The sequence below is a fragment of the Centropristis striata genome, chromosome 6 (genome assembly GCF_030273125.1).
Source record: "Centropristis striata isolate RG_2023a ecotype Rhode Island chromosome 6, C.striata_1.0, whole genome shotgun sequence".
In the NCBI taxonomy this organism is placed as follows: Eukaryota; Metazoa; Chordata; class Actinopteri; order Perciformes; family Serranidae; genus Centropristis; species Centropristis striata.
The window spans coordinates 26,237,148-26,263,310 of record NC_081522.1 but is presented as its reverse complement, the minus strand read 5'-3'; the positions used below and the strand labels follow the sequence as shown (position 1 = coordinate 26,263,310).

At 37.5% G+C, this 26,163-nt stretch overlaps 1 protein-coding gene across 1 annotated transcript; it reads left to right on the top strand.

Annotated features, from left to right (window-relative positions):
* The first annotated feature begins 1,156 nt into the window (after positions 1 to 1,156).
* On the top strand, positions 1,157 to 20,624 carry bbs2 (Bardet-Biedl syndrome 2). The gene is made up of 18 exons (XM_059336164.1): positions 1,157 to 1,286; positions 2,587 to 2,721; positions 4,673 to 4,900; positions 6,060 to 6,185; positions 6,945 to 7,007; positions 7,570 to 7,647; positions 8,177 to 8,281; positions 9,341 to 9,427; positions 9,544 to 9,679; positions 11,161 to 11,300; positions 12,889 to 13,018; positions 13,111 to 13,282; positions 14,229 to 14,358; positions 14,818 to 14,937; positions 16,166 to 16,303; positions 16,574 to 16,686; positions 17,921 to 18,069; positions 20,331 to 20,624. The coding sequence occupies exons 2-18, from the start codon at positions 2,605 to 2,607 to the stop codon at positions 20,435 to 20,437; spliced, it is 2,139 nt and encodes a 712-aa protein (XP_059192147.1). The 5' UTR covers positions 1,157 to 1,286; positions 2,587 to 2,604; the 3' UTR covers positions 20,438 to 20,624.
* The last annotated feature ends 5,539 nt before the right edge of the window (positions 20,625 to 26,163 follow it).

Genomic DNA, 26,163 nt, shown 5'->3' with positions numbered 1-26,163 from the left:
GACTTTATTTATACTTCCTGTTGGCGAACTGGAAAAAACATTCTTATTTAAAGAGACATATAGTGGATATTTTCTTTTTCTTTTTTGTAAAACACCTTAACCGAATGTTTGAGATGGCTCAGGTTAGGGTAAGTTCAAAACATTTTTTCAAAATAAGATAATGATTCAAAATGTGCTCTGCTAAATAATCGAGCTGGACATAAGGCAAGGCAAGGCAAGGCAAGTTTATTTGTATAGCACAATTCAACACAAGGTAATTCAAAGTGCTTTACATACACATTAAAAACAGCAAGACACAATTGAAAACAGTAAAAACAGTCAATTAAAACGGAAATAGAAATAAAAATATAAATAGGATAAAATATGATACAGCAGGATAAAAAAAAGAGATAAAATAATAAAAAGCACAAGTCAAACATTGTGTAGTTAAAAAGTAAGGGCAGTAGAGTAGAGCAGATAAGTGTTAAAGTTAAGAGTACGCTTCAGTAAACAATAGTGTTTTCAGTCCTGATTTAAAGGAGCTGACCGTTCGGGCAGACCTCAGATCTACAGGTAGTTTGTTCCACAGGTGAGTTTATTCCACAGTTTGTTCCAGTAGTTTGTTCCACATAATAACTGAAAGCTGCCTCACCCCGCTTAGTTCTTGTTTTTGGGACACGCAACAAGCCAGTTCCAGATGACCTAAGGGGTCTGGATGCTTCGTAGAGAGGGAGAAGATCAAGCATGTAATTTGGTCCAAGACCATTCAGTGCTTTGTAGACCAGCAGTAAGATTTTAAAATATATCCTCTGACTCACAGGAAGCCAGTGTAGTAATTTAAGGACCGGTGTGGTATATATATATATGGTCCAGTTTCCTGGTGTTTGTGAGGACTCTGGCTGCAGCGTTCTGGATCAGCTGCAGCTGCCTGATTGATTTTTTGTTAAGACCTGTGAAGATACCATTGCAGTATTCCAACCTACTAAAAATAAATGCCTGGATAATGGAGACTGAAAATGGCAGATTATACGACCAATGCAATAAAAAATAGTTCCCCACCATTCGCAAGGGAATAGGATGTAATTTAAAATTATTATAAATGAGATGATCTGCTATTAATGCGCTCTCCAATGAGTTCATAATGAGTCCTACGCAGAACCATAACCAGATTCTTTTATTTTGAAAACAGCAGACAGGAAGTAGTTTTTAACAGGGACCTCGACTGTCATTTGCGTTGTCCTGCTATCCAGCTAGCCCAGTAGCTGGTTAGCTCATAATAACCAACATTTAGAGCTGAGGAGGAGAAGGTGAGCTTGTCTACACAACTTTGTCCGGTTTTTCTAAAGACGTGATCTCATTTGTTTTACTGTCGTAGTTGCAGTTGTTTCCGGTAACATTGAAGCCAACAACATAGCGTTAGCTCAGTTACTGCTAGGCTATGAAGGCATATATAGGCGAATTTATATCCTTCGAAGAATAAATATCATCCTTGCAAGACTTAACAGGACTTGCAGTCTGTCAAAGAGTTATGCTTGGTGTGTTTTTCTTGTAGAATAATTGGCATTATATACAGCAAACGACAGGGAGATTAGCGAGATGAAAAGCTTTAGCTTGCCACTCTTTGTTGCCAGGCAACGGACCTCTCCACTGGGTGTCCGAGGTAAAGCCTGTAATTACCATGATAATTACATTAGTGGTGCAAAATCACGCAGTGTCACCTGGTCATATACTTTCGGCAACCTATTTTGCTCATGTACTTAGTTTCCTAAATTGTTATACCAAGGAACAAATATAGATAATAAAGTGCTTCTCTGAAGGTATTATTGGTGCAAAAGATTTGAGCACCTCTAACAGTGGAATCTGTACTTGTAAATTTGAAGTGACATACTCTATGAGTTTTGTACTTGTTGATTTTTTTTCTCCACAAGTACAACACAACACTTACACATTCACAAATTCTAAATGACAGGTGCACAAATCCTATTTTACAAGTCACAGACTGACACGCTCACATTTTTGCTCCAATTGTTGTAGTATATTTGGTGCAAAACATTTGTATATTTGTGTACCTGTATCAAGCAATGTGAAGTTCTGGACAAAATTTGAATATGTGCAAATCTGAAGGTGAACTTGTGCAATAAATGTTCAATGTATGTGAAATAGTTTCTCCCAAAAATATTTCTGTTCTTTTAAAACACAAACAAAAATCGGTACAACTGCTCAAATCTTCCCCATGAGTCCATGTATTTCACATACATGCATACAACTTCACATTGTTTGATACAGGTACACAAATATTTTTGCACCAAATATACAACAACAATAGGAGCAAAAATGTGAGCGTGTCAGTTTTTTAATCTGTTGCTTGTACAATCGGATTTGTGCACCTGTAATTTAGAATTTGTGAACGTGTAAGTGTTGTATTTGTGGAGGGAAAAAAAATCTACAAGTATACAACTCATAAAGTATGCGACTTCAAATTTACTGATACGCATACACAATCACTGTACATAACTACAAATTCCACTGTTAGACATGCTCAAATCTTTTGCACCAATAATACCTTCACATGCTTCTTACTGTCTACTCTATGCTCCTGATGATTAGGGATATACAGTAGGCACCATGCTGGTCCCTATATTCACTCTGAAGCTGAACCACAAGATTAACCCTCGTATGGTGACTGTTGGGAAATTTGATGGAGTCCACCCATGCCTTACTGCAGCCACACAGGCTGGAAAGGTGAGAGGAATTAACATTTCCACTGTTCCATCTATAGCTGGGCAATATGAAGAAAATCAAATATCACATTATTTTTTTTACCAAATATCTTTATGTCGATATTGTGACAATATTAACCCTTGTGTACTCCTAAAAAAGGAGTACATAAGCTATAAAAATGTATAAAACATGTAAAAATGCATGAAGAAAGTAGAAATTTATAGTATCTATAAAGGATGCAGAGAGGCACATATGCTAAAAATATATATATAGCAATTCTATGAAAGTTAACCTATATTAATCATATGTTGAAAATGATTTGGGGTCAAAAAGGAGCCAAAGAGTACAAGAGGGTTAAAGTGCTCTCACAAAATATTTACACAATGAAATTTCTAATATACTAATAAGTAATCATCATTAATGTGCATATACTATAAGTGGGTGAAGCCAAATAATAAAACCTCTAGAACAGTCATGTATGTTTCAGTGTTTTCCTTACCATTATAAGGTTCGGTGAAGCACATAAACCATTTTGTGCACCGTCTAAGTCAAATCAATGTATATTCCATGTGAAGAGCAAAACTAACTAATTGACAATCCCCAGTTTTTATTTGTTGTAGTTGCTCCCCAGTGGAGTTGTTTAGCAAGTTTTATCTTATCAACACTAGCTTTTCCAAATTTTTGTAATGAGATGTGATGATATAACTAATAATTGCATACCTAAGTAAAACCATGAGTTCAGAAAATAACATAATTTTACTGTAATGCCGATATCTAGTCTCATATGAGGATATCAAAAGGATATCATGATTTCATACATATAAATGCAACACAAAGTGCTTTACAAAAAATAAGAATAAAAACGGACAATAAAAATGTCAAAAAACACCCCTCCCTTCCCCACATACACATCTGTATGTATACGTACACAAACATGCACACACACTCACGTAGACATGCACGCACACAAACACACACTCAGACTCACACACAGCACATATTGATTGACAGTGTAGAGACATGGCAAGGCACCAAGGATCCAGATGAGGAAAAAGCAACCTGTGGGAGCATCCACACTGAGAGGTGCCAGAGCCCTCAGCCATAGAGGACGCCGTCACAGAGACCACCACGACCCGGGTAGACCAGGGTGGACTCCACACATGGTGCAGAACCGCCTAGTTCCCGGGCCCAGGGAGTCTCCAAGACCACATCCCCACGGGCAGACCCAACACACCCCAGTGTGGAGGGTGAAACTAAAAGACAACAGGGCAGGATAAAAACTAAAACACTAAAGGACAACAGGACAGGATAAAAACTAAAACACTAAAGGACAACAGGACAGGATAAAAACTAAAAGACTTAAAGACAACAGGACAGGATAAAAACTAAAACACTAAAGGACAACAGGACAGGATAAAAACTAAAACACTAAAGGACAACAGGACAGGATAAAAATTAAAAGACTAAAGGACAACAGGACAGGATTAAATCTAAAAGACTAAAGGACAACAGGACAGGATGAAAACTAAAAGACTAAAAGACAACAGGACAGGATAAAAACTAAAATACAATGGGAAAGAAAATATGAACAATGTGATGAACAACTAAATAGGTAAATAGATAGCTAAATAGGAGAATAAATAAATAAATAGTAAAATAATCAGTTAAAAGCTAGACCAAACAGGTTATATTACCCAGCCCTAGTTCGAACATAACTTTGGTGAATATGTAATGAGCTAAAACGTAGGTAGCAAAGCACAGTTGCTGTCTAACATGACTACATGACTCTACATGACTATTCCTCCGTTCTTTACTTTCTCTGTTTTATCCTACTTCCTCACATCTCTTCCAGACTTATTCGTATGCTTGTTTGCTTTCAATTATAGAATACCTTTCTTTCTTTTACTTCATAATATACCACATATTTTGTTTCCACCTCATGCCCTGAATTCTCTCTGTATTTCTCTTCAAGGTTTTTATTCATAACCCTCACGCTCGTGGTCAGAGACCTGTGGCTCACCGACTGAGCCAGAGCACACAAGACTCTGATATCTCCCTCCTCAACATCAACCAGGCAGTCACTTGTCTGACATCAGGAACGCTGGGACCAAACACCACTGGGGACACGCTGTTGGTGGGATCCCAGACCAACCTGCTTGCCTATGATGTCCATGATAATGCTGATATATTCTACAGAGAGGTGAGTGGAATTGGACTGAGTAGAAGGAGGGATACATATGGATGTTGTAGTAGTTCTTATCAGGAATGGAGTCTTAAGGCAAAGAAATAATGAAAAATCTATATTGCAAACTAGAGGTTATTGCTTAACACAATTGCTTGTTGTCAAATCTCTGCTTAACCTTAAATACAAACCTTGGGTCTTGGGACTGCATTACACCCCTACATTATAGATCAAACACTGAACTTAATTATATTCCTCAATTACTTTTTTAAAAACAATTTTCTGGTCTCAAAATGTAAAAAACACCCGAACACATTGTTATTTTCATGTTCTAAATAATAAATGTAGAAAGGTATGTACCAGGATGCAAACGATAGCATGTAATGTTAAATTGCACTGTTTGGACTCATGATGTCACTGTTGTCTCAGTGTCACTATGAATACATTCTGATTTATTTATATATATATATATATATATATGTATATAAATTACTTTTGTACACAATATTTTCTGACATCTGAAAATCATTATAAAAATTGCACAAATGTGTGTTTACTATTTGCTTATTTGTTCCTAAAACTTAACATATGATTTTAATTAGAGCTGCAACAATTATTCGATGAATCGAACAATAATCGATTATTACATTAATTATCAAGACAAGTCAAGTCCAAATTCTCTGATTTCAGCTTCAATGTGAATATTTCTGCTTTCTTTGTTCCTTTATGACAATAAACTGAATATCTCTTTGGTTTGTGGACAAAACAAGAGATTTGACGACGTCATCTTGTGGTTTGGGATACACTGATATTTTTCAACATCTTATTGACCAAACAACTAATCGATTAATCGTTTAAATAATCAACAGATTAATCGATAATGAAAATAATCGTTAGTTGCAGCCCTAATTTTAATACATGGCTTAATCTGTGTCACTTAAGGCTTTCGAGAAAAAAAACCCATGCATTTAATGGTTAATAGCAGTGTGACTTTTTGAGTTATTTTGCTGACAAATACATACCTGTAGTGAACACATCAAACATCTATGCATCTGTATACTTCAAAAATAGGAGGAAAGTGTGAACCATTCAAGCACCACAGTACAGTATTTAATCAAAAATTACCTTGTTTCTGTTTCTTCTGTGTGTGTGTGTGTGTTTGTGTGTGTGTGTTTAGGTGACGGATGGGGCAAATGCAATTGTGTTGGGGAAACTTGGGGAAATCCCGTCTCCTCTTGCCATTATCGGAGGGAACTGTGCTTTACAAGGCTTTGACTATGAGGGCAATGACCACTTCTGGACGGTAAAAACAGCAAGGCAACATTTTAAAATGAAAATAAAGTCTTACATTCTACAAATTTGTTTCTCAGAGGCAGAATCCATCTCATTTTTATTAGTTGTATTTCTGCATATCCAACCACTTTCTAGCCAATCCCTGGACAAGATTGTTTTCCCCATTTATTTGACTAGGCCTATTGATTTTATACTAGTTGAGAAATGAATGCAATTTTCATCATTACAATTTTTTTTCAATCCCTGTCAAGATTAATAATTAATTGGGTCAACCAACTAGGGTTGTCAAAAGTATCGATACTCAAAAAAAGTATCGATACTAAAACGTTGTATCCGGATAAGATACTCATTTACAAAAGTATCGATGAAAAGTGTTATTTTCTCTCGTGAAGTCCCAGAATGACGCAGAGAAAAGTCGACTTATCAAGCTTGCCTAATATTGTGCACAGCATACAAAATATTGTTCTAATTGTTATTGTTTATTGTATTTATTTATTTTTGTTATCATAGTTGTAGTTTCTTTTTGCACAACTTTTTTTTATTATAAATATTTAACTGGTGGTTCTGTTCATTTTTACATGTTGCATTTTTCTTGTTGTTAAAAATATTTCTGTTGAATTTTGGGGTCTTTGTTTTTATCCTGGTGGTATCGAAAATGGTATCGAGTATCGTATATTTTCCTGAGTATCGGTATCGAGTTGAAAATCTTAGTATCGTGACAACCCTACAACCAACTAAATGAATGTATTCATGAACTGTGTGTTTTTAGGTGACTGGTGATAATGTCAGATCTCTGGTGCTCTGTGACTTCACTGGTGACGGGAAAAATGAGGTAAGTCCTGACTGGCTGTCAGTCTGAGACACGTACTATGTAGTAGAACTTTGTTTCTTGTCTTCCTCCAATGACTCCCCTGCTTTCTATAGCTCTCTATTTTGGAAATGTTTACATGTCATCTGAGCTTTACTATTGTGCATCACTGGGGACATTTTTTAATTTTCAATTTTTCAACAATTTGGCTGTGGTACTGCATATGGCATAACTTTTGGCCAAAACACAAACACTCAAACCCTTGATAACAAAAATGCATTTTTTTTCACCAAATCTTACTGCCATTACAGTATAAAATCATGCATTCTTTTATATCTTAATATATATCATCAGGACTGATGTTGGTTAAAGAAATTAACTTTGTGAAAGTGGAAAAAATATTATTAATATATAATTTCTTTCTTATAATTTTCAATGTCAGAGGGACTTTTTTGGAATGCACAATAGTTAGACGAGATATTTCATTTCATAATTAATATTAACTTGATAATAATAATTAAGTAAAATTAATTATGATGATGATGATGATTTGTTGATTCAAAACTAATGGCTATTGCGTTTCCAGCTCCTGGTGGGATCAGAGGACTTTGACATCAGGGTATTTAAAGAAGATGAGCTTGTGTCTGAGATGACTGAAAATGAGGTAAATGGATGCAATGTATTTCACTTTTTTAAAGCTTGTGGACTCCTTTAGAAAATCAGACAAAAATGTGCAATAACTTATTAAGTTGAAGATCTTTTTAGGCCTGTACTGGAGCAAAGTAATATTTTTGCTCAGTAGAGCTGCAACAATTATTCAATTAATCGAACAATAATTGATAATTAAATTGATCGTCAACTATTTTGATAATTGAATAATTGGTTTGAGCAGTTTTTTAAAGACAATAAGTCCAAATTCTCTGATTTCAGCTTCTTCAATGTGAATATTTCTGGTTTCTTTGTTCCTTTATGACAATAAACTGAATATCTCTTTGGTTTGTGGACAAAACAAGAGATTTGAGGACGTCATCTTGTGGTTTGGGAAACACTGATTGATATTTTTCAACATTTTATTGACCAAACAACTAATCGATTAATTGTTTAAATAATTGACAGATTAATCGATAATGAAAATAATCGTTAGTTGCAGCCCTATTGCTAAGACAAGTTTTCATCTGTCTCTCTTCCTACAGACAGTAACATCACTTTGCCATATGCATGGCAGCAGGTTTGGCTACGCCCTGGCCAATGGCACCGTGGGAGTTTATGACCGCAACGCCCGCTACTGGAGGATTAAGGTACTGCAATTATTTATTTTGAGAGGGTCTAACCCCCGGAGACACCTGCGCCTCTTCAGGCCATTTGCAGTGGCTTCTTGTGGCTTAGGACATTATTATAAAACACTTATTTCTTTACATTTTAATGGTCATTTATCATTGGTGTAGGCCAATTTGTATTCTTCAGTTGTACAAATGTGTCACTTATATAAGGGTTCTTGAAATTCTTAAAAAAGCTTACATTTTTATGTTGTATTTTCAAGGATTGAAAAGTGGATTTTGGATAAAGTGCTTGAAAATGGTTGAAATTCATACTGTATCTCGATCAATCTGTCTCTAGATAATCACATGTTCAATGAAAAAAATACTAAATTGAGTATTGAGATTAGCTGTACTTTTAACTGTACTTTTAAACTGTACTTTTGGTTGTTAAAAGCGTAATACCATCGCTGTTGGTATGGTTGAGTGAAATTACCCCTTTTAGCATGTAAGTACTCATCTAAAACATGCAACTTACAACCGTTGTAAGGTCCTGGAAAAGCTTGAAAATGGACCTTGAAAGTCCTTGAAAAGTGCTTGAATTTGACCACTGAAAAAGTGTATGAACCTTGTGTATATGACATTAAAAATTGTTTTTTAGTTTTAGTCAACTAAAATGCTTATGAAAGTGTACGGCCCGGCGCCTTAAACTCTAAATATTGCCAACTTCAAGTCTAGTTTTGAGTTGCTGCATTCTGACAAAATCATATTAAGAAATGTTCATTATGACATATTAATGATGCTAGTAGGCTAATTTAGACTTAGTTGGCTGTTTTATCTTCATTTTAAGGTTAAAAATAAGGTTTGTGGCTCCATTAGGATTTTTTCTCGGCCAACAGTGGCTCTTTTAAAGGTTGCCGAACCCTAACCTTACAAGACAGAAAGAGTAGACATAAGGAATGACAATTCAAACCTTTGGCACCTAAGATACAACAGCAGGACTTTACATATTTAAGGGCCACTTTACTGACACCAATATCTTAAATGGAACATGTGTCCATTTCCTCTTTAATGTTTTCTTTCTTTTCTCTTCTCGATAAGTCTAAGAATCATGCAATGAGCATCCATGCCTTTGACCTGAATGCAGATGGCGTGGTGGAACTCATCACTGGCTGGTCCAATGGAAAGGTCAGCACACTTCAGAAATTTACATTGAAATGAGAGTTTTAGACACAACAAGCTATTTATTCAACAGTGTTTCTAGCTGCTCGTCATTCTTTGACAACATTCCCCTTTTATTATAGATTGATGCTCGTAGCGACCGCACAGGCGAGGTCATTTTCAAAGACAACTTCTCCTCTTCTGTTGCCGGAGTGGTGGAGGGAGACTACAGGTTGGATGGAGAGACACAACTCATCTGCACCTCCATAGAGGGAGAGGGTATGCTATTTGGCTGTGTCTGCCTGTATGTGCAAAAATATTTTTAATTTTCTCTAATCTAACTAATCTGACTAATCTTACTAAAAACAAAAGGGCTGTTTCCACTACAGGACAATACCCAGAATGAGGCGGGTCTCACTTGCCAAAACGCCCCTAATTTGAATACAAGCAGTCCGGAGCCGGCTTTTGTTGGGACTTTTTTAGTCCCTGTTGAAGAGCAGGGTCTTTTTTCTCCCCTGAAAACAGCCTGGTTACTGATTGGATAGATCGCTAAGCAGGATGTGACGTAGTACTCTACATGACAACAACACACGCCATTTGTAAAAGCCGGCGAAGCAGTGTTCCCAACTTAGCGACTTTGTTGCTAAATTTAGGGACTTTTCAAACCCCCTTAGTGACTATTTTTCAAGAAAGCCACTGGAGACGAATCCAGTGACTCCTTCTTACTCTTCTTAACGAGCCGCTAACGAGCCGGAGGCCGGCTTGTTAAGAAGAGCCTCCGTTAGCGGCAGTTAGCTACAGTTAGCTCTGTAGCAGTACAGTGTGTATGTGCTGCTGCTACAGGAGGTGTTCACTTAGCGATCTCTGTTTGTTTACAACAAGCACCGGACACTCTGTGCACAGTTAGTGATGTCGTTAATTCCCAATCACGATGTTTTTGATCAGCGGAGACTCTGTGCATAATAAGCCATGCTGCTTTCAGCTGCTGATGTTGTGCACATTTAGCGACGGTGAAAACCATACGTCACCTCCAGAGTCTCTAAATCCCTCTGGGGGCTAACTTGTAGTGGAGACACGCAGAGTGAGCGGACTTTTGAGAGGGTGTGGCCTAAGACTTTCCCACATTTTGCAAGCCACCAGATGTCACTGTGTTTTCTACATTTTAAGTCCCAAAGGTTTATGAGGTTTCATTCACCCAGCAGTTTTGATACATAATTTGTCCTCATCGTTCGAGTTGCAGGACAACTAGCGGGACGAAATTGCTTTGCCCCGAGCACTCTTTGCGATTGCCCTGTGGCCCTAATAAGAAGATGTGTGGACTGGTTGGGTTCTAGGCCATCCTGTGTGTTCCAGGAGGAATGCTTTAACTTATCTCTGTCACATGTGGACTTGTGCTAACTTCTAAAAGTGGTTGGCAGGCTGGCAACCAGGCATCAGCTTATATTTTAAGCAATTAAGATACAATGCAGTTACGGTTCAGCTTAATAACAGTGTGACAAAGCTGCAACCAAAAATGCTTATTTTTGTAGTTTGTGTTTTATCTGATCGTCACCATAGCCTCTAAAAAAAGATGCCTGTGCACACAGGGATAAACCGACCAATGCTCATGCAGCGTTGTCTTTACAGTCAGGCCAATACTGATTTGAGAGGGGAAAATATGGCCCCTGATATAGTGTCTTTTAAAGTGGAATTAAAAGAGACCTGACAAATTTAGCTTGGGTGAGAATGTCACCAGTGTTGTAAATGTGTGTATCTCTTAGTGCGGGGTTACCTGCCAGCCAGTAAAGATCTGAAAGGGAATCTCATGGACTCTAGTGCTGAACAGGACCTCATCAGAGAGCTCAGCCAACGCAGACAGAATCTGTTGCTGGAGCTACGCAACTATGAAGAGAATGCCAAGGTACATTTATTTTATCTTAGTTTTTTTACATTTCAGCTTTATTCAAATGTACAGATGGTACAAATGTCACATCATTTTTCGTCATGCCTTGATGACATACATTTAACACTCACATTGGATATTGTCAAAAAGAGAGGAAAGATCCCTCTCCTAGGACAGACAGACACACAATACATGTCATTTGCACAAAACCAATCAACAAATTGTAATTGTAATACCCAGAATGGGAGACAGGAGAGGGAACAGAGAGACATATGCACAGCAAGAACAGTAATAGCATTAACAATATTCTGATGTCTGATGTGTGGTAAAAAAGAGCAATAAATATAATATTATAAAAATAACAGCAGGATTATCAACAATAATAGTAGACATTTGACTAATAATGATATATCGATACATTATATATATTGTATATACATCCTCAATGCAAAACATATAGCAGCTAGCGGCTACTGTGGTAGCTAACGTGGACTTACGTACTTAAAAAAAAAAAAAAGGTAGCCTATAGGTAGGTAGACCTTCTAGTTTACAGAAGGTCTACCTACCTATAGGCTACCTGAATTTCTGAAATGTACTATATTTCTAAATATGCTATTGCTACACTTAATGGCAAAAATTGCACTGGTCTGTTGGACTTGAACAAAAATAAATAATATTTTTGTTTCTTAAGCTTATGTATTCAGTCATTATTCAATGGTATACTAAAAATCCATGTGAAAAATGACTTCTCACTGTTCTCAGGTCAAATATTTATATGCGATTAAAATGCGATTAATTTTGATTAATTAATTACAAAGCCTCTAATTAATTAGATTAATTTTTTTAATCAAGTCCCGGCCCTAATATATATATATATATATATAATGTGTGTGTTTGTGTGTGCATGTATATGTATAAAATAATGGAATAATAACAGTGGTAATATCAGGAATAATAGCCGTTTCTATAATAGCAATATGACTTATAATGATAGTAGTAGAGCTGCAACAGTTCTTCGATTAATCGAACAATAATCGATTATTAAATTCATCATCAACTTTTTTGATAATCCAATAATTGGTTTGACCAGTTTTTAAAGACAATAAGTCCAAATTCTCTGATTTCAGCTTCTTCAATGTGACTATTTCTGGTTTCTTTGTTCCTTTATGACAATAAACTGAATATCTCTTTGGTTTGTGGACAAAACAAGAGATTTGAGGACGTCATCTTGTGGTTTGGGAAACACTGATTGATATTTTTCAACATTTTATTGACCAAACAACTAATTGATTAATCGTTTAAATAATCTACAGATTAATCGATAATGAAAAGAATCGTTAGTTGCAGCCCTAGATAGTAGTATTTTTGCTGTCTGATGACTCAGATCAGATTCTCTACTTTGAACTCAAGATGTCTCAAAATACACAGAATGCTTTGCACTCATGTTTGCTGATCAAAATCTCTTTTCTATTTTATTCTTGTCATATATTGGCCTTACCCGTTTGTTTCACAGACTTTATCCAGATAATAACAGGCTTTTTAGTTGACATTGGGCTGTATATAAGTGCATATGCTAACATCTACACAAACGGGACTGTCATTTCAGGGCGTGTCAGAGACCAACAGTGGGATTGGTGTGATACCGGCCAACACTCAGCTCCAGACGGCGCTGTCAGTGAGACCTGCTACAGAAGCTCAGAAGGCTCATGTAGAGCTAAGCATTTCAACACCAAATGGTAAAGTGTTTTGAACTGAGAATTTCAGGCATGTCAAGGACTGATTAAATACTTAGTCCCACGTCCCTGAATTTTGTCTCTATCTTCTCCAGAAACCATCATCCGTGCAGTGCTCATCTTCGCAGAGGGGATATTTGAGGGGGAGAGTCACGTTGTCCACCCAAGCGCCCAAAACCTCTCAGGCTGTGTCCGAGTCCCCATTGTGCCCCCAAAAGATATACCAGTAGATCTGCACATCAAAGCCTTTGTTGGAGGGAAAACTAGGTAGGATGTGTGAGTAATAGGGGTGTGAAGATTAAAGTCGACAATATTTCTCGTCGCGTTAAAAATCAGTCTCGCAAGATTTGTCAGTTATCAGACTTCTATTTGTGACCTGTGGGGGCAGTAAAATGAAAAGAAGAAGAGGAGGGGAAGCAGCAAGCAGCCAGAATGACGTCACAGAGGCTCGTTAAGAAGAGTAAGAATCTAAACGGCACAGTCCTCCTGCAGCAGTCTCTCCCAGCTGCAGAGTCGGAGTCTGCAAATTGCTAATAGGCTAACAGTTAGCTCTGTAGCAGTACAGTGTGTATGTGCTGCTGCTGCAGGAGGTGTTCACTTAGTGATCTCTGTTTGTTTACAACAAGTACTTTGTGCACAGTTAGTGATGCCGTTAATTCAAGATCACTATGTTTATGATAATTAGCCATGCTGGTTTGTTTTGATCAGCTGCTGATGTTGTGCAGTTAGCGACCGCGGACACAGTTGCGTCTCCCGTGTTTAATCCGTCGTTTATGTGATCACGGATCAAGGTTGAAAGTGTTGCTAAGCGATAACCAAACGTCACCTCCGAAGTCTCATTAATTCCCCCTGGGGGATTTAATTTTTTTTATTTATCTTATTTTAACTTTTAAAAGCCCATGCCTACATCATGCATGTAAAGAGTTATAATAAAACATTTCAAAACGCATATGTAACGGGGTTAAATAAAAGTCTGTTGTTCCAGTCATATATTTTGTCATTGTAGTTTTCTTAAAATCTCGTCTCGTCTCGTTCTCGTGAACCCAATATCGTGTCTCGTCTCGTCTCGTGAGCTGAGAGTATCGTCACACCCCTAGTGAGTAAGTAAAGTATGTGTGCTTTCATCTATTGATTTTTCTTCCCATGTAATTAACACCTCTATTTTGTTTTCTGCCCACCACCTTCTCTGCACCTCATTCTTTGTCCTCTCCAGCACCCAGTTTCATGTGTTTGAAATCACTCGCCAGCTGCCTCGTTTCTCCATGTATGACATCACAGATGACTCCTCAGCTGCTCCGCCCAATGGAAGAGTCACCTTCAGCATCAACGATCGACCACAGCGGGTAGGCTATCATATTGTTTAAGGAAGGCACAGGACAATAGGGATAATAGGGACATGCTTCTGATTAGGGCTGCAACTAACGATTATTTTCATTATCGATTAATCTGTTGATTATTTAAACGATTAATCGATTAATTGTTTGGTCAATAAAATGTTGAAAAATGTCAATCGGTGTTTCCCAAACCACAAGATGACGTCCTCAAATCTCTTGTTTTGTCCACAAACCAAAGAGATATTCAGTTTATTGTCATGAAGGAACAAAGAAACGAGAAATATTCACATTGAAGAAGCTGAAATCAGAGAATTTGGACTTATTGTCTTTAAAAAACTGCTCAAACCAATTATTCAATTATCAAAATAGTTGAAGATTCATTTAATAATCGATTATTGTTAATTACGTGTGTGTGTGTGCGTGTGCGTGCGTGCGCGTGCCCGTGTGTGTGTGTGTGTGTGTTTACAGGTGGTAATGTGGCTGAACCAGAACTTCTTGCTACCAGAAGGAATCGACAGTCCTGACATCTCTTTTAACTCACTAAGAGGAGGGGGACTGTTGTCCATCAGTATGGGCAGCAATGGACAGGTACAGATAAAACACACACAACAATCACATGTTTAACTATAGGCTTGAATCAAAATCATTGGTTGAATGCAGATGAATGACGTTTGTATACTTTTTTCAGCCAGTATTTTTTTTTGTAGTAATAATACTTTATATGGAAGAATAGATTTTTTTCGACCATCATCATCATCATCATCATCAGATTAACTTATTAACACAACTTTAAGTCACAAGAAGTACATTTAATTTAATATTCTACACACAGCACCAAACTTGACTAGTAGCAAGTAATTGCAAGTGAAACTGGCCTTTTTTTGGTGTGGGACCATTTTCTTTAATTTTTTTTTGAGGATTTCATTTATTTGTATAGATTCTCAGTAATTTTCCTCCTCTGTTTAAAATCCAAACATTTTATTTTGGTCGAAGAATGTGTGTGTTAGGGTCAAAGTACTATTTTCCCTTCTGAAAACCTCTTTTTCCATGTGACCTGACAAAAGATTCTGGATGATGATGTTGACCACCTGTCATAAAAACCAGAAAACATAAATGTTTTAGAAATCTTTCAAAAGCATGTTTAAAACAAAATGTTGTTATGTATTTGGCAAATAACAAACTGAATTCACATTTTTATACCTAAATGTGAGCTCACATAACATTTAACCACTAAATCTATTTTTTCTTTTCAGGAAATGCAATTAAATAACTATAATTTGACATCTTAATCAAGAAATAATAATGTGATTTGCTATTTTTACATTTTTTTTTGTAAAACAGTGAATTTGAAAATGCATGGATAACAATAATGATATTTTAGCATTAAAATATATATTTGGATAAAGAGCTTCTACATACTACTGTTGTTACTAATGCTGTTAATTTAGGACAGCTGTGTTCTAATACATTTGTTTAAGCACTGTATATATCCTCATCTTTTGCCAGTGTGTTTGACTGCTTAACCATGATTGGTCAATACTACTGAGACTACACAAAGACACCAGAAGGCTTCAGACACTATACACCAAATACCGTCCTGTTGCCTCATTATATACAGAATCTGTTTAAAGAAATCAGGATAGTGCATACTTTGCTTTTTGATGTAAAACTGTGACTGTAAATAATTTGTAATTTACGTTACCAACCGTAATCAAAACATTGATGTTAATTTGCACAAAGTTACAATAGTTCCTCGCGTTTCCTTTTAAATCTGCTAAAATCAGAATGTTAATTAATCTCTCATTTGCTCAATCAGATCACTCTGAGGACCGATGACATCGATCTGGCCGGCGATCTGGTCCAATCACTGGCCTCCTTCCTGGCAATAGAGGATTTGTCAGCAGAAGCTGACTTTCCTGCATACTTTGAGGAGCTACGCACTACACTCACTGAGGTTTGGCTTTAATGACATTTTAATATCTACTGTCATAAATATTAACTACTGTTAGCTCCACTAATAATTCAAGACACAGTAGCTTTCGTCCATGGTCTCATATGCACTAACCTATAGACGTACATTTTGACTCAATAGCACCCTGTGTTAAAGGCTGAATGAAATGGAGGAGCACAGGATAAATAAGTTCTCTATTTTCCAGGAGAGGGAATGTATTTTTTGTTGATGGCGCTGCGGTTTAATATTTAGTCTTAAATATGTGTATTCTAGGTGGATGAGTTCCACTCTGTCCATCAGAAGTTAACTGCAGCGATGGCTGACCACTCCAACTACATCAGGAACATGCTGGTGCAAGCAGAGGATGCTCGCCTTATGTGTGACATGTGAGTTATTATTCATTCATTATCCTTAACTGCTTTTCCACACTCAGGTCTCAGGGGCTAGAGCTGATCCCAGATCCCTGACATTGGGCTAGACTTGGGCTGGACAGTTCTCCAGACTATCACAGGGCTGACACATAGAGACAGACAATCATGCTCTCATTCACACCTACGGACAATTTAGTCACCAATTAAACCGAAGTGCATGTTTTTGGACTGTGGGAGGAAACCGGAGGACCCGGTAGAAATAGCCCTAAAAACTTACAGGGCTGTTTCCACTACCAGGCAATACCCAGAATGATGCAGGTCTCACTCGCCGAAACGCCCCTAATTTGAATACAAGCAGTCGGCTTTTGTCGGGACTTTTTTCGTCCCTGTAGAAGAGCAGGGTCTTTTTCCTCCCCTGAAAACAGCCTGGTTACTGATTGGATAGATCACTCAGCAGGATGTGACGTAGTACTCTACACAACAACAACACACGCCATTTGTAAAAGCCGGCAAAGTAGTGTTGCCAAATTAACGACTTTGTTGCTAAATTTAGCGACTTTTCAGACCCACTTAGCCACTATTTTTCAAGAAAGCTGGAGACAAATCCAGTGACTCCTTCTTACTCTTCTTAACGAGCCGATAACAAACCGGAGTGTTAAGAAGAGGCGCCGTTAGCAGCAGTTAGCTACAGTTAGCTCTGTAGCAATACAGTGTGTATGTGCTGCTGCTACAGGAGGTGTTCACTTAGTGATCTCGGTTTGTTTACAACAAGCACCAGACACTCTGTGTACAGTTAGCGATGTTGTTAATTCACAATCACTATGTTTATGATCAGCGGAGCATAAATAGCCATGCTGCTTTCAGCTGCTGACGTTGTGCACAGTTAACGACGGTGAAAACCATACGTCACCTCCAGAGTCTCTAAATCCCTCTGGGGGCTAACTTGTAGTGGAAACACGCAGAGTGAGTGACTTTTGAGAGGGTGTGGCCTGAGACTTCCCCGGTGGCCACTTTCCCCCTAGTCTGAACACAGCTATTATAACTAGTATAATACTTTTCAATCCAACTGCACCACAAGCCTCCAAAGTGACCACAAATCTGATGGTAAAATAGTTTCAACACAACTTACAACTGCGGGTATATTCCACTATATGTAAATAATACTGATATAAGATATTTTTCTATCATCTCACTCTTTCTATTCCTCTTTTCTCCATTTCTCTCTGACTTTCTCTCTTTCTCTCTGCAGGACAACTATGAAGAAGCGTTACAGGGAGCTGTATGATCTAAACAGGGATCTGGTCAACGAGTATAAAATCCGTTCGAACAACCACAATGCACTACTGGCCTGCCTCAAGTCTGTCAATCAGGCCATTCAGCGGGCCGGTAGACTACGAGGTAATCCATTGTGTGTGTGTGTGTGTGTGTGTGTATGTGTGCATTTAAGAAAAGCTGTAACAACCACAATTCTTTAACAACAGTACCCTCAAGCCTTTGTTTAGAGGAAAGGAAATATGCATGACAGAGACAGATTGTCTGTTACAAACAATATACGTACATTGTTCATGGTTCGGATTTTGAATGCAATGCATGTGTGTTCCCAGATTCAGATGTGTGCGCTCTCTAGCATTTGTGTCATTGAACATTGTATCTTTTAGGGCATTACCAACATCACTTTTTTTCCACAGCTTGTGCTCACATTGTGAAGATGTAAAGCTTTGCTGATGTGGTTGAGGGACTGCTAATGCTTTGCAGAGTTCATGGGTATGGCTCACCCTAGCTGCCAGCCTCTGCTTTAGTGTCTCCTATAGTTTTTCTTTTTCTTTTTTTGAAAGCATGCAATATGTATTAGGGATGAAGAAAGTAAAGAGAGCGGGGAGACAACACTCATGAACACATGTTATTTTATATACTTTCTTCTTCAGAGCTGACTCTGACCTGTAGCTTACATAACTTGTGATTATAAAAAATGTGCTTTAAAATTTCATTGGGCACCTTTAAAAGTGTCCATTAAGAAGCAAATACCTGCAGTGGCAACTGTGGCATTTATTCTGTTCATGGCAGTTATGCGACATTAAAACCTCATAAATGTATTCTAGTTATATATGTATTAAACAGCAATTCTACCTCAGAGGATATTTAAAGGCATACTATGCATGAATTGTAGCTTATGTTTGTAAACACATTTAAACTGGGCGGCGGCTCAACAAAGTATCAACAAACCCCAGACTGCCTTTTGTTTGTTTTGTTTGTTTGTGTTTTGCCTCTGTTTTCATTATTTTTGTAGCTTTGTGCCCAATGTGTGACAGCATAAAACACAGCAGAATAAAAAAGTAATGACACAGGCAGAAGGCAGGGTCTCTGCATATACAGACACCACCCCACACTCTTCTAGTGAATCAAAGTGGTGACTGAGAGTGATTATTTTTGGATGCATCCATACATTGTTTTTTTTAGGAATAGAACGTGTAATATTTTGCCACTATGGGGTCTTTCATTCAAAACAACAAAGAGTTTCAACATGGTCTAGCTGCACCTTGAAGCAAAAGTAATCAGCTTAATCATTTTAGGATTCCCTACATCTTCATCATTTAGAAGGTTTTTTACAGGAGCTTAATCCGCAGTACAAAAATTACATTTGCAAAACAAATGGACCAGATGAAACCATTAAAAAACACTGAATTAAGCTTTTTCAAGTTTAAAGTCGGCATTTGTCTGACACTGTAACATTTGCTCAGCTTATTACACTGCTAACTAAAGATCAGGACTTCCGCTCACTTAAATCCTTATATGGGGATATGACGCAATTGACAGGCAACCAATGAAACGTAACGAACTGTTACCTTACCTGTCATTACAGGTTTCTCCAGGTTTGAAAATTGTTGGAAACATTTGTGACAATAGCCGTATTCATGCTGCGTTTCAGAAAAAGTGCCGTACCTGCAATCATTTTGCCTTGGGACATTCATACTAGGTGCATTTCCACTATAGTTGAATACCCAGAATGAGGCGTGTCTCCCAAGCCGAAACGCTCCTAATTTGAATGTGAGCCGCCCCTAGCGGCCGTTTGACAGGCCGTTTTTCTAAGCGGATGTCACGTGATAAGGGGGATGTGACATAGTACTCGACACCACAACAACATACGTCATTTTTAAAAGCCGGTGAGATAGTTAGTAGTCACATCTCTGCGTCTCCTTCCTTATTGTTTACCTTTACTACTGCTACAGTTAGCTCTGTAGCAGTACAGTGTGTATGTGCTGCTGCTGCAGGAGGTGTTCACTTAGCGATCTCTGTTTGTTTACAACTAGCACCGGACACTCACACGCACAGTTAGCGATGCCGTTAATTCACAATCACTATGTTTATGATCAGCGGAGACTCTGTGCATAATTAGCCATGCTGCTTTCAGCTGCTGACGTTGTGCACAGTTAGCGACGGTGAAAACCATACGTCACCTCCAGAGTCTCTAAACCCCTCTGGGCTAACTTGTAGTGGAGACACGCAGAGTGAGCAGACTTTTGAGAGGGTGTGGTCTGAGACTTTCCTGGTGGACACTTTCCCCCCCTAGTGGAAACACAGCATTTGTGTTGATACATCTCGTATATCCGTCTTTGTCTCCTCATATTAACCTGTCAGCCTCTCTTCCTCCTTCTCCTCAGTGGGAAAGCCCAAGAACCAAGTGATCTCTGCCTGCCGAGACGCCATCAAGAGCAATAACGTCAACACACTCTTCAGGATCATGAGAGCTGGCACTGCATCCTCCTGAGGGTGGAAGGAGGGGCAATGCAGACATGGACAAACACAAAATACAAGCACAACTCATCAGTACTGTAATGTTAAACATCTATTTCAAACATTGGCACCAGCGAGGATGTTTGGCCAAAATGATGGGATGAGAACTACACGTGGACATGAAAAGGGAAGCTGTTGTTGTATGGAAGTAAATCTGTGTCATCGGAGTGAGCGTAGATTTTCAGTTTGAGAGCAGAATTTTCTTGTGCTCAGATTTGTTCTCCTCATGCTCACATTTTGCGCTCGCACTCAGATTTCTGCTGCTTTCTTTCAAAAAGTGTGCGTGCACTTAAAAATCACATGCTTGTGCTCACATTTCTTCTTCTTGGACACAAACATTTCGCTCGCACTCAAATATGTCCTGTGCGCGCTCAAATCTAAAGTCTACGCGCTCAGATCTCAACTCTGCGCTCTCAAAACTTTTGTGCTCGGACTCAGAACACGCACGTCCTCTCAGGTTGAGGTGTCTGCTCAGAATGAACGTGGTCCCGCCCTGCGCTTAAACTAGTGTGTTTCACCAGCCAATAGGGAGACAGCTAGATTGTGGCCCGGTCTTAGGTGCGTTCCCTCGCTTTTTTGAGCGCTCCGTCGGGGCGGGTATATGGTCTGTTTGTAAAACTGCTTCTCTCTTAAAATACACCAATTTACCATATTAGCCAGCTATTTGAATCGTCACCTATTTAAGACGCAGCATATTTATGTAGAATTAATCTTAAGTAGTCCTAAAAACAGTTATCGTAGTTTAGATTATATAAATAATATAATAAATAAATAAATAATAAATAATAAAATAATAATAATAAAATAATAAATAATAATGATAAAAAAATATATATATATAATCTAAACTACGATAACTCTTTTTAGGACTACTTAAGATTAATTCTACATAAATATGCTGCGTCTTAAAAAGGTGACGATTCAAATAGCTGGCTAATATGGTCAATTGGTGTATTTTAAGAGAGAAGCAGTTTTACAAACAGACCATATACCCGCCCCGACGGAGCGCTCAAAAAGGCTAGGGAACGCACCTAAGACCGGGCCACAATCTAGCTGTCTCCCTATTGGCTGGTGAAACACACTATTTTAAGCGCAGGGCGGGACATCGTTCAGTCTGAGCAGACACCTCAACCTGAGAGGACGTGCGTGTTCTGGGTGCGAGCACAAAAGTTTGGAGAGCTCAGAGTTGAGATCTGAGCGCGTAGACTTTAGATTTGAGCGAGCACAGGACATATTTGAGTGCGAGCGAAATGTTTTTGTCCAAGAAGAAGAAATGTGAGCACAAGCATGTGATTTTTAAGTGCACGCACACATTTTGAAAGAAAGCAGCAGAAATCTGAGTGCGAGCGCAAAATGTGAGCATGAGGAGAAGAAATCTGAGCACGGGAAAGACAAATTATGCTCTCAAACTGAAAATCTACGCTCAAACTCCGATGACACAGATTTACTTCCATATTGATGCCTTAATGTATTTTTCCCCATGATTTAGGAATAAGCAACAGCCTGGCATCAACATTTGGCACCAGCTTCGTAATACTTTATCTGTAGATCAAACTTGAAATTCTGCTAGTTCACAGAAATTAAATGCTGAGCACAGACTTTAGTGCACTAGTACAATTTTCTAAATTAGTGTAGGAGTCAGCAGGCAGGAGCATCACGGCTCTTTAGAGTTCAACTGGACCAAAAAATCAGTAAAATCATAATCATAAACATTTCAATATGTCAATATTGAGATCACAATTTTATAAATTGCTCATTGGCATTGGAAACACCCATTTATTGAACCTTTTTTGTAGGATTTTCTTCATTTTTAAATGTAACTGATGTCGACAGAAAAACAAATAAATAATGTTCTTTAAAAATGAGACAACTAAATAAAAATAATATATATATTTAATCCTCCTGTACTCTTGGGCTCCTCTTTGACCCCACATCATTTTCAACACACGATTAATATAGGTTGACTTCCATAGAATTGCTTGAAATTTTCAGCATCCTTTAAAGATAATATAAGGTGTGGGTGAGGTGAGGTCATTAAAAGTTGACACAACCTACTCTGTGCATTCCTATCAAGATTTTTTTCCCACTATTACTATTGAAAAAAATATTCAGGTTTTATTACCTTTTTTCTCTTGATATGAGGCCTAATTTTGTATGTTTGACTAAAATTGACCAATAATAATAAAAAACATTTTTTTTTATTATTATTTACCAATGTGCTCATGAGTTGCCTTAAAAGGTGAAAAAAAGAGTTGGTAATAATTTTAATTTTCTACATGTCCTAAAACTAGTATGATGTCATGGGGTCCTCTTTGACCCCTGAGGACCATGGATGTGATTCTTTTTTTTATTTTTGCTGTCATCCAAAAAATGAACAATGTTTTCAAAACACAAGTTTCACTAAAAGTTGACATAACCTACTCTGTACATTCCCATCAAGAAATTATTATTTCACTATACCTATTGAAAAAAATATTCAGGTTTTATTCCTTTTTTTAGGCCTAATTTTGTATATTTGACTAAAATTGACCAACAATGATGAAAAAAATATGAAAATTATATATCATTTTTAGAAGTACACAAGGGTTAAATAAATAAAATAAAAATGTCAAAGTATGTCAAAATATATTTAAAAATGTATGTATTTGATTTCATTAATCCGACCAGTTCAACATATTGCTGCTGTCTAAAAACTCACATATACTGTGTGAAAGCATAAATAGTAGTGAGGAGAGAGAGTTAAAGCTAATGTCCGCTGAATGTACTAGTGCTCCAGGTGATGTTGCACATTTGTCTGAGAAATGTTTAAACTTCAGGAAAGAAACTGTCTGTTTCCACAAAGACATGAGGGTTTGTAGAGAATGACTGTCTGCTGGATCTGCTGTTTAATTCAGCTGACAGCGATGTTTAGAGAGAGCACAGCTGGAGCTAGACAGAGCAGCTTCCTCTCTAGTAGAGAGTCATTGAAGTCACTGATAGTCCCACTGCAAAAAAAGGTGTGTCTAAAAACAAGATAAAAACACTAAATCTGAGGGAAATGATCTTGCTGCATGGACAGATAATTTCACTTGACAAGATTTCTTAAATTAAGATTACTGAATCTAGAAATAAGCATGTTGAACGCTTAAAATAAGAAATTAACTCTTAAAACAAGATGAATTATCGAACACTTCTAAATATAAAGTTTTTTTATATCTTGGTAAGAAACAAATAATTGTCAGTGCACTCTGCTCGGGCCAGTTCATCGCTGCTTACAGCTTTAATTTATCTTGTTTTAAGAGTTAATTTCTTATTTTAAGCGTTCAACATGAATGGAACAGTGGAAACAATGGAAATTATCTGTCCATGCAGCAAGATCATTTCCCTCAGATTTAGTGTTTTTATCTTGTTTTAAGACACACCTTTTTTTGCAGTGCCTGTGTGACGGCGCGCTCAGATCAGGTCTCTGCTTCCAGCTTGTGTGTGTTTGTGAGCTGTTTGTAGCCAAAGAAAACTATTTAAATTTCATTCTATGTCAAAGAAGACCAATGCTGTGTGTTTAACTTGTTTACCTTTTGTAGATGTAACACAGAGATTGAAAATGTAATTTTGTGTTTTTGGCAGATTAAATTAACTTGTGTTTTAAAATGTTCTATTGGTATTTCTATTAAGATATCTACTGAAATTTGAAGTTCTGCAGGTTGGGCTTTACAGCATTAGCATAAAATACTGAAACTGCCCTAACATTGGGTCATTGCTTGAACAAAAAATAGGAAAAAATGAGAGGGAAATGTATAATGAATTAGAAAAAAACTGCGTATTTTCAAGGGTGTTTATTTATTTGCTGAGTTTGTCTGTTTTCTGTCCAGCCTGTTGTAAGAACCAGGACCCCTGAGGCATGTTCACTTCTTCCAGTCAGCTTTTCCAACCCTAACCTCCACACTCTGCATAGTTTTAAATGGATGCACATATGTTCACTCACAAGCTGTATTCTATAGGCGCTGCATAGGGTTCACTAGAGCCAGTCCAGAGTCATAAATAACGTTTCCTGCTGCCCATGCTGTGTGTCTGCACGTGGATGCTTTCCTGTTGCTTAAGCTTGCAAGATGGATTGAAACATAAAAAAATGTCACTGAATAAAAATGAACATACTTTATTTTGTATATTTTAATACACTGGCTATAATAACTCTCAAATGTACTTCGCTTTGTGATAAAAGCCTCTGTTACATGACAGAATTGAAGAAAAAAATCCAAAGACTTCCCAAAATAAGTATCATTCTGTAGCTGGCCTTGATCTCTGAATACTTTGGAGACAAACTAGAAAAGATATGAGTCATAATCATGACTTAAACTCCACTCTGCACGTTTATTTATTCCTCTGCTCTGTCTCAGTTGCTGTGTTGGCATCTGGCTTCAAGTCGCTCTGCTCCACTTTAATCACGTGCTCAGGCTAGAGGATGAAGGTGCTGCGTTCAGGCCCTCCTGGTTTTCTCGACTTCTCAATACTGGCTCATAAATCTTAACCCTCTGGAGTCGCCAAAAGCACCAAAGCATGACTTCTTCATGACATCCATACTAGAAAACAAAGCAGCGTGGAGCCCTACTGTAAATGTACCTCTAAAGTTCTGGCTGTAAACTCCATGAGGCCAGTTTCAGTTTGATGATGATATACCAAGTAAAACTGGAGACAAGCTCAAATATATTTAGTATAAAATGATAGAACTGGATGGAACCCTCTTATATGTTAGATTTGCAACCTTTGTTCACATTTGCAACATTTCCAATTCTTTATTGAGCATGATAGTGTTTTGAAAGTTAAAAAGATTCATAATCACATTTTATGTTGGACTAGTCAAAAGTCAAAAAAGTCAAAAGTCACTTTATTGTCAGTTCTGCTACACATGTACACATACAGAGAACTGAAATACTTTTCTCTCAGAACCCTAGTTTAAAACAAATATACACATACAGATACAGATACACAAGCTATACAGAATAAAAATAAAATAAGGACTAAAAAAGACAAAATGAACAAAAAATACACAAAATGACTAAACAAATACACAAAATGATTAAAAAAAAAAAAAAAGACACAACAAAAGACACAAAATGACCAAAAAAAACACAAATGACCAAAAAATACACAAAATTACTTATAGAGACACAAAATGACTAAAAAGTACACAAAATGATCCAAATTGTCCCACTAGAATAAAAACCAGAGTTGATGACAGGATCACACACAGTCACAAGATCACATTTACGTTGGTTTTTCTTTGTTTCTTTTTGGTTCAAAAGTAAAATTATTATTAGGTCATATAGGTGAGGTTATGCTGAAAAAAATATGCCAACATGGTATTTAAACATTTTTTAAGTGGTGTATACAGGCAGGATGAAAAGGATTCAAACATGGACAGAATAGCCCAAAACTCCATAGAGTTAATAGATTGTGGTAACCTACATGGTTCGGTTCGATGGTTTTAATTGTCAGTACCATATCATTAATAACTTTGATGGTAAATGGACCTACACTTATATAGCGCTTTACACTACAGACTGACTCATTCACCCGTTCACACACACATTCATACTGGTGGCATAAACGGTGCCACCTGCCACCATTGGGAATTCATTTTCACACCGATGAACGCAGCATCGGGAGCCATTTGGGGTTCAGTGTCTTGCTCAAGGATACTTCGACATGTAGGCTGCCATGGTC

Coding starts and splice junctions, on each gene's coding strand:
- bbs2 (XM_059336164.1), top strand. CDS start 2,605: ATGCTGGTCCCTATATTCACTCTGAAGCTGAACCACAAGATTAACCCT. Junction 2,722..4,672: donor CAGCCACACAGGCTGGAAAG/GTGAGAGGAATT, acceptor TTTCTCTTCAAG/GTTTTTATTCATAACCCTCA. Junction 9,428..9,543: donor CTGGCTGGTCCAATGGAAAG/GTCAGCACACTT, acceptor CTTTTATTATAG/ATTGATGCTCGTAGCGACCG.